This window comes from Rhinopithecus bieti, unplaced genomic scaffold (genome assembly GCF_001698545.2).
Source record: "Rhinopithecus bieti isolate Rb0 unplaced genomic scaffold, ASM169854v2 scaffold_13207, whole genome shotgun sequence".
Lineage (NCBI taxonomy): Eukaryota > Metazoa > Chordata > Mammalia > Primates > Cercopithecidae > Rhinopithecus > Rhinopithecus bieti.
This window is the reverse complement of record NW_016807866.1, coordinates 4,160,429-4,169,788: the sequence shown is the minus strand read 5'-3', so window position 1 is coordinate 4,169,788 and position 9,360 is coordinate 4,160,429. Positions and strand designations below refer to the sequence as shown.

Sequence of the window (9,360 nt, the reverse complement as noted above, 5' to 3'; positions counted from 1 at the left end):
GGGGGGGGGGGGTGGGGGGGGGGTGGAATACATAAAAGGAAAGTGGCTGCCTGGCCGACAGCTTTGAGAACCTGACACTGCTCTGTGGCTGCTTTGCCTTTTAATCCAGCCCGACAGCTTTGTGCTCTGTCCCTCTTCCCGGCCCCAGCCCCACCTGGGCTTCCTTCTGCACTGGGGACTTGGACTCTGTCTGTCTCTCTCTCTATCCTTTGCAGACAGACTCCACACCTTGTCTGAAAAGAGTTGTCATCTAGAGGTTTACTTTTCTTTTTTTTTTTCTTTTTTAAAAAAAAAATTAATGTTTAGCTGCCAACCTGGGCGACAGACAGCATGCATTAATCTGAGTCATGCAAAAGCTCCTTTTAAGGCAGCCATTACCTGCTCAGGTTGTTTAATCCTCTGGGGGCAGTGGGAGGGGCCCTGGAGCGAGGCTGCTTTCATCCATGTCAAGCTGGAGAGCGAAGACTTGAGCCGTCATGGCAAATATTTAGCCCCATCAATGGGAAAACACTTGCAGCCAAAATACCTGGACCTCCTAAGCACCAGATTTCCTACTCTTAAAAACTCCCTGTGAATATCAGGGGTCCCCAACTCCTCCCCCCTGCTGCTGAATCAGGGGACACCAGGCCAGCCAAAAGGACAGAAGAGCTATGGCTGGATGGGTGAATTGTGCAGACTGATGGATCTGAATAAGGGATCTGAGACAAGACACAAAGATGAAAACAAACATTTGAACAGAGCATTTGAATCTGAGCATATCTAGAGGGTCTAAGGTATTTTATTATCAAAATGTGTGTAAAAAAGATAGTTTGACCAAATGGATAGTCTTTTGTAGTATGACGTTGCTCATGTATACACAGAAGGATCACAGGCAGCATTTCAGCTCTTTCCTTTGGATGTTCTGCCCACAAGTGAAAGAACTATTTTCCCCCAACAGCTGAGACCGTAACATCATTCCAGTACTTATGTCCATGACAAATCACGGACTCACTCCGGATTCCAGTAACTTGGTACCATCACCACATTACCATGTAATAGTTGGAACCTACCGGCAGAGCATGTCCAGACATTGCTGTAAAACAGGGTGACCTTTCATTCATTTTCCAGTGGATTCACCTTTTTGTCTCAGGGCAAATGAAGCAAGAGGAATAATGGGCAGAGTCATTTATTTGTGTCCAGAGTATTGCATCAGATGACAACAAACTGACTGTATTTGCCTAATGCTTTTCCTCCTGTCCCAGCTTCTCCGTAGACTCTATAAATCTAAATGGAAAAATGGAGTAAAGCTTCCTGTTAACTCTCAAACATGTCACAGCTCTCCATGTCAGCAAAAACAAGTGACACAAGGCTTGCTCACAGATGGCCCCAACAAGTGGGCAGGGATGAACCCTGTGGAATGAGGTGTGGCCTGGCTCAAGAATTGACTAGAGCGTGGCCAAGGAAGGGCAGCCTCAGAACCACTGTCCGTTTACAACTTTTTCCCTGCCCACATGTCTGCCTGGCTTTGAAAAGATTAACAGGAGTGTTTGTTTGAAAGTCAGACTCCTGGTTTCCTCATTAGTGAAGGGATCTGCTACAGACTTGGGCTGTTTCTATAAACTTTAATTACCTCTCTGATGAGGAGTGTATCCCCTCATCACACTCACCCCAAAGGTACAGAGGAGTTCATTTTTAAAAATGTGTTAGGGCAATAAAAGACCATTAGAGGGAGGGAGGATGGGGTGTGGAAGAGACGAGCAAGCGAGAGAAAGAGAGAGAGAGAGAGAAAAAAAAAACCACTAGCTCTCCCTGCTAGAATAATAGGCTTGAAATATGAGGAAGTTGATCAACTGCCGATGCCTTCCAAAAACAGATTAATCCACCTTGGTAGCTTTCCTTTCAGAGCAAGCTTTTGGCTCTGTCAACTTTCTCTATCAGCCTGAACTCAAAAGGACACAGGCCACATGCCATCCGAGCTTAAGAGTTATTTTGTGTGTTGATCTGAGAACTTCACATTTTAAAACAATGAATTCATGTTTCTACCGTTTGTTGCTGTCTGTGGATTTGCTGATATAAAGAGGAGAGTCCTAGCCTGGTCATTTAATGAATAATTCTGAGGAACATGAACTACTCCAGGGTGCCCTCCTACATCTGCAGTGGTGGTTCTCAGCTGGGGTGACTTTGCTTCCCTCACCCCACCCTCAGGATATCTGGCAATGTCTGGAGACATTCTGAGTTGTCACAAGAGGGGAGGGGGATGCTACTAGCATCTACTGGGTAAAGCAGAGATGCTGCCAAACATCCTACAATGAATAAGACAGCCTCCCTCCACCGCAGCAAATCATGATCTGGCCCAAAATGTCAACAGTGTCACAGTTGAGAAACTCTGATCTTCAGACATAGGGAACCCTGCCTAGTACACAAATCCTCCGTAGTTCCCAAGGGAGGCCTGTAGGTAAGAAAAATGCAGACAGAGCCAGTGAACCACAGGACAGCCCTAAAGCCAGTTGGTGAAACTGTAAATGCATAATCCTAACAAAATAATGCACAGTCGTAACAAAGTGAGTTTTAGAGACAAAGCTTTACAATTTCTGGTAAAATGTCCTCATGTGCAAAAAACAGAGTAGATAAATCAAGGTCCTACATCTACTTGTGTTGACAAACCAGTGAAGTGCATAATAGAGAATACCAGGTGAACTCAAGGCCATACTGTTTCTAAAATTGTGGAACTAGTATAAAGGTAGATATGGAGAGGAGGAGTGGTAATGATATTCCCTGACATTCGCTCAACAGTTGCTACTGAGCCATACATTCACTTAAATACTAGGAAACTATCAACTTTTCAACTGTTGAAGGCCTATGAAAATGGCAGTTTTCTATCATTCAACCTAAATACTATGTGTAATGTATTATTATATATTAATAGTGTTAGGATATATATTATGTATAACATATTGTGTCAGTAACATATTTATGCATCCATTACATTAATTATTATATAGTGTCAAATTATCATTTGTTATATTAATATCACAGATTAGGTTTATATTATTATTGGTATATTAATATATTGATCAAATAGAGGGTCAGCAAACTTTTTTCTGTAAGGGGCCAGAGAATAAATATTTTAGGGCTGGGTGCAGTGGTTCATGCCTGTAATCCCAGCACTTTGGGAGGCTGAGGCAGGTGGATAACTTGAGGTCAGGAGTTCAAGACCTGCCTGGCCAACGTAGTGAAATCTTGTCTCTACTAAAAATACAAAAATTGGCCAGGCCTGGTGGCGGGCGCCTGTAATCCCAGCTACTCAAGAGGCTGAGGCACGAGAACTGCTTGAGCCCAGGAGGTGGTGGGTGCAGTGAGCCAAGATCACACCACTGCACTCCAGCCTTGGTGACAGAGTGAGACTCTGTCTCAAAAAAAAAGAATAAATATTTGCTCTGTGGCCCCTGCAGTCTCTATACTGACCACTTGACTTTACAGCAGTGGCTCTAAAGCAGCCATAGGCAGTACATGAAAGAATGAGTAAGGATGCGTTCCAAAGTATGGATGGACACTGAAGTTTGAACTTCCTGTCATTTTAACAGGTCAGGAAGTATTGTTTTTTGCATTTTCAACCATTTAAAAAAAGTAAAACGCATTCTTACCTACTGGGACATGCAACAACTGGTGGCAGCCAGATTTGGCTGGCAGGCTGCAGTGTGCCAACCCTGGGATTATATCAACATTTTATATATGTTATACATATTGTAGTATATACTATTGCATATTACATCTATGCTATACCTACTATATTATGCTATACTACATCATTTCATATGTCATATTACATTACATGATATTCTATATTACTGTATTATATTACTGTACATTATACCATCCCTCCAGGCAGTAGCATTCTCCTGGTCTCCGTCCTGCTGGGCTTAGCATCCTGGGTGACCTCATCTTTTTTGGGTGGCAGATTCTGGGTAGAAACCCTCTCCCTGGGCAGTAGCATCCTGGGTGTCCCCCATCCTTCCAGGCCTAGCATCCTGGGTGGCCCCCCTCCTCTCGGAGATGGCATCCTGGGTGGTCCCTGTCCTCCCGGGTGGTGGCATCCTGGGTGGTCTCTGTCCTCCCAGGCGTAGCATCTTGAGTGGTCCCCCTCCTCTCAGAGGTGGCATCCTGAGTGGTCCCCATCTTCTTGGGAGGTGGCATCCTGGGTGCTCTCCATCCTCCCAGATGGTAGCATCCTGGGTGATCCCTGTCTTCTCAGGAGGTGGCATCCTGGGTGGTCCCCATCCTTCTGGGCATAGCATCCTGGGTGGTCCCCATACTCCTGGGAGGTGACATGCTGGGTGATCCCCGTCATCTCAGCAGGTGGCATCCTGGGTGGTCCCTGTCCCCCTGGGTATAGCATCCTCGTCCTCTTGGGAGGTAGTATTCTGGGTGGTCTGCGTCTCCCCAGCAGTAGCATCCTGGGTGGCTTCCCATCCTCCTAGGCGGTATCATCCTGGGTAGCCCCCGGGGGCAGAGGAAAGAGCTGTAGCCTCCGCAACCCCCCACTCACTCCCGCTCCGTTCTCTTGCCCTCACCGCAGCGGCACCCGACCTCACGGCCTTCAGCGACCCGCGCCAGTTCCCCGCGCTGCCCTCCATCTCTGACCCCCGCATGCACTACCCAGGCGCCTTCACCTACTCCCCGACGCCGGTCACCTCGGGCATCGGCATCGGCATGTCGGCCATGGGCTCGGCCACGNCCCAGCCACAATCCTGGGGCCGAGGCCGCCCGACGGCCAGACGGCCAGGATCTCGCTGTAGGTCAGGCCCGCGCAGCCTCCGGCCCCCGGAAGCCCACGCCGCCGCCGTCCGCCGGCGCCCCGGTCCTCGCGGAGGTGTCCGAGCCGACGCACCTCGAGGGTGTCCACCTGCCCCAGCACCCAGGGGACGCGCTGGAAAGCAAACAGGAAGATTCCCGGAGGGAAACTGTGAATGCTTCTGATTTAGCAATGCTGTGAATAAAAAGAAAGATTTTATACCCTTGACTTAACTTTTTAACCAAGTTGTTTATTCCAAAGAGTGTGGAATTTTGGTTGGGGTGGGGGGAGAGGGGAGATGCAACTCGCCCTGTTTGGCATCTAATTCTTATTTTTAATTTTTCCGCACCTTATCAATTGCAAAATGCGTATTTGCATTTGGGTGGTTTTTATTTTTATATACGTATATATAAATATATATAAATTGAGCTTGCTTCTTTCTTGCTTTGACCATGGAAAGAAATATGATTCCCTTTTCTGTTAAGTTTTATTTAACTTTTCTTTTGGACTTTTGGGTAGTTGTTTTTTTTGAGAAACAGCTACAGCTTTGGGTCATTTTTAACTACTGTATTCCCACAAGGAATCCCCAGATATTTATGTATCTTGATGTTCAGACATTTATGTGTTGATACTTTTTTAATTATTTAAATGTACTTATATTAAGAAAAATATCAAGTACTACATTTTTTTTTGTTCTTGATAGTAGCCAAAGTTAAATGTATCACATTGAAGAAGGCTAGAAAAAAAGGATGAGTAATGTGATCACTTGGTTATCCAGAAGTATTGTTTACATTAAACTCCCTTTCATGTTAATCAAACAAGTGGGTAGCTCACGCAGCAATGTCTTTAATAGGAGTTTTAGACACTGAGGGTCACTCTAAGGATCAGAAGTATGGAATTTTCTGCCAGGCTCAACAAGAGTCTCATGTCTAACTTCCTCCTTAAAACAGAGAAGGTCAATCTAGTTCCAGAGGGTTGAGGCAGGTGCCAGTAATTACATCTTTGGAGAGGATTCGATTTCTGTCTGGGGATTTGCTCACCCCAAGGTCATCTGATAATTTCACAGATGCTGTGTAAGAGAACACAGCCAAAGTAAACTGTGTAGGGGAGCCACATTTCCATAGGAACCAAATCAATGAATTTAGGGCCTACGATTGTAGCAATTTAGGGGCCCACCAGAGGCAGTCCTCAAGGAGCCAATTTCCCTCTGTGTGCCTCAGTGGAGACAAGTGGGAAAACATGGTCCCACCTGTGCAAGACCCCCTGTCCCGTGCTGCTCACTCAACAACATCTTTGTGTTGCTTTCACCAGGCTGAGACCCTACCCTATGGGGTATGTGGACTTTTACCTGTGCACCAGTGTGACAGGAAAGATTCATGTCACTGCTGTCCGTGGCTACAATTCAAAGGTATCCAATGTCACTGTAAATTTTATGGCACTATTTTTATTGGAGGATTTGGTCAGAATGCAGTTGTTGTACAACTCATAAATCCTAACTGCTGATTTTGACATATGTGTGCTCCAAATGATCTGGTGGTTATTTAACGTACCTCTTAAAATTCGTTGCAACGATTTCAGGTCAACTCTGAAGAGTATTTGAAAGCAGGACTTCAGAACAGTGTTTGATTTTTATTTTATAAATTTAAGCATTCAAATTAGACAAATCTTTGGCTGCAGGCAGCAAAAAACAGCTGGACTTATTTAAAACAACTTGTTTTTGAGTTTTCTTATATATATATTGATTATTTGTTTTACACACATGCAGTAGCACTTTGCTAAGAGTTAAAGAGTAAAGCAGCTTATGTTGTCAGGTCGTTCTTATCTAGAGAAGAGCTAGAGCAGATCTCGGAGAAACTCGGAATATATTCACTTTCATTTTCCACAGGATTCCCTCCACAACTCAGTTCCATCTATTATTCCATATTACATTTCTGCAGCTAAATTACCACAACATGTCAGCAAATGTAAAATTTAATTTCTGAAAAGGACCATTAGCCCATTTCCCCAAATTGAATGTAAATGTTCTTTTCAGCACATGTTGCGATGTCTGACCTGCAAAATCCTGGAGAAAATGAAGGAAAAAATTATGTTTTCAGTTTAATTCTGTTACCTGAAGATATTCCAACTCAAAACCAGCCTCACGCTCTGATTAGATAATCTTTCACGTTGAACCTTTACTCTCAAAGCCATGTGTGGAGAGGGCTTGTCACTATTGTAGGCTCACTGATTTGGTAATTTAGAGTTTCACAGACTCTTACCAGCATATATAGTATTTAATTGTTTCAAAAAAAAAAACTAGACCTTAGTTGTTTTGGAGATAGGTCTCACGCCACACATTTTGTGTGTGTGTGTGTGTGTGTGTGTGTGAAAAATTGCATTCATTGACTTCAGGTAGATTAAGGTATCTTTTTATTCATTGCCCTCAGGAAAGTTAAGGTATCAATGAGACCCTCAGGCCACCCATATAATAACTGCATGTGTCTGGTCCAGGAGAAGTATTGAATAAGGCATTTCTACTGCTTACTCATGTCCCTATTTATGGTTTCAACATGGACACATATTTCAGTTCTGTTTTTCTCACTATCTGAAAATACATTTCCTTCCATCTCTTCCCCCCAATATCTCCCTTTTTTTCTCTCTTCCTCTATCTTCCAAATCCCACTTTCTCTCTCCTCATTTTCCCATGTTCTCTTAAGGAGATAGCACATACCCCCACCCAGTACCAAATTTCAGAACACAAGAAGGTCCAGTTCTTCCCCCTTCACATAAAGGAACATGGTGAGTCAGCCTTTCTCCTGTTTATGGGTTTCTTCCAGCAGAGCAGAGACATTGCCAACCATTTTGGATCTGCTTGCTATCCAAACGCAGCAACAAAAGCTTTCCTGGGCAAATCACAATCAGTGAGTAAATAGACAGCCTTTCTGCTGCCTCGGGTTTCTGTGCAGATAAACAGAAATGCTCTGACTGGAAAGAAAATGAATGGTTCCACTCAAATGTCCTGCAATTTAGGATTGCAGATTTCTGCCTTGAAATACCTGTTTCCTTGGGACATTCCGTCCTGGTGATTTTATTTTGTTGGTTTTATTTTGGGGGGAATGACATGTTTGGGTCTTTTATACATGAAAATTTGTTTGACAGTGATCTCACAAAACATTTTTTACATCTGAACAAAATGCCTTTTTGTTTACCCTAGTGTATACATTTGTTTTGGGATTTTTGTGTGTTTGTTGGGAATTTTGTTTTTAGCCAGGTCAGTATTGATGAGGCTGATCATTTGGCTCTTTTTTTTCTTCCAGAAGAGTTGCATCAACAAAGTTAATTGTATTTATGTGTGTAAATAGATTAAGCTTCATTATAAAGTATTGTTAATGCCTATAACTTTTTTTTCAATTTTTTGTGTGTGTTTCTACGGACTTTTTCTTAGGTTTGCTAAATACTGTAGGGAAAAAAAATGCTTCTTTCTACTTTGTTTATTTTAGACTTTAAAATGAGCTACTTCTTACTCACTTTTGTAAACAGCTAATAGCATGGTTCCAATTTTTTTTAAGTTCACTTTTTTTGTTCTAGGGGGAATGAATGTGCAAAAAAAGAAAAAGAACTGTTGGTTATTTGTGTTACTCTGGATGTATAAAAATCAACGGAAAAAAATAAACTTTCAAATTGAAATGACGGTATAACACATCTATTGAAAAAGCAACGGGAGATGTGGTCCTATTTAAACCAGCCCCCACCTTGGGTCTACTTGTGTGGCAATTATTGGGTTTAGTAACAAAACATCCTGAAAATTCGTGCATGGGCTTCTTTCTCCCTGGTACAAATGTATCAAACGCTTCCTAAAGGGGAACTGTCAAGCTCGTGTCTTCAGCCAGATGACATGAGAGAATACCCCAGAAACCCCTCTCCCAGGTGTTTCTAGATAGCACAGGAGAGCAGGCACTCCACTGTACACAGTCCATGGTACCCAGTCGAGTGGGCCACCTCCCCTCTCCTGAGAGCATTCATCGTGCCCAGCCTGTGCAGGGCAGCTGGACTGCTGCTGTTCAGGAGCCACCAGAGCCTTCCTCTCTTTGTACCACAGTTTCTTCTGTAAATCCAGTGTTCTAATCAGTGTGAATGGCAAATAAACAGTTGGACAACTACATACACCATATCCAATTGGTTTTGTCTTTCTCTGAGATGGACGGCTGGGAAACCGAGTAAAGCCCACTGCACACACACTAGAAAGATAACTCCGGTGAAAAGCTTCAGGCTGAAGCTATGCCCTTACCCCCAGTACTCCCAGCACACCCTGGCTTCTGAAGGCACAAGGGCCTGGAAAAGGCACAGGCTCCCAGGGTTGCTTCTCTGCATATGAAAGAGCACTGAAGCATGTTTTTTTTTTTTTTTTTTTTTTTGAGACGGAGTCTCGCTCTGTTGCCCAAGCTGGAGTGCAGTGGCCGGATCTCAGCTCACTGCAAGCTCCGCCTCCTGGGTTTACGCCATTCTCCTGCCTCAGCCTCCTGAGTAGCTGGGATTACAGGCGCCCGCCACTTCGCCCGGCTAGATTTTTTTGTATTTTTTAGTAGAGACGGGGTTTCACCGTGTTAGCC

At 43.9% G+C, this 9,360-nt stretch overlaps 1 protein-coding gene across 8 annotated transcripts in view; it reads left to right on the top strand.

The window, feature by feature from the left end:
* The window catches only part of RUNX1 (RUNX family transcription factor 1), a 276,912-nt gene extending 267,991 nt beyond the window's left edge, over positions 1–8,921 (top strand). For all 8 annotated transcript variants that reach the window (XM_017883951.1, XM_017883946.1, XM_017883950.1 and 5 more), the window contains one exon: positions 4,556–8,921. In XM_017883951.1, the coding sequence (XP_017739440.1) occupies positions 4,556–4,956 (401 nt within the window). In that variant the 3' untranslated portion in view covers positions 4,957–8,921. The remainder of the gene's footprint in view (positions 1–4,555) is intronic.
* Positions 8,922–9,360: the final 439 nt, after the last annotated feature.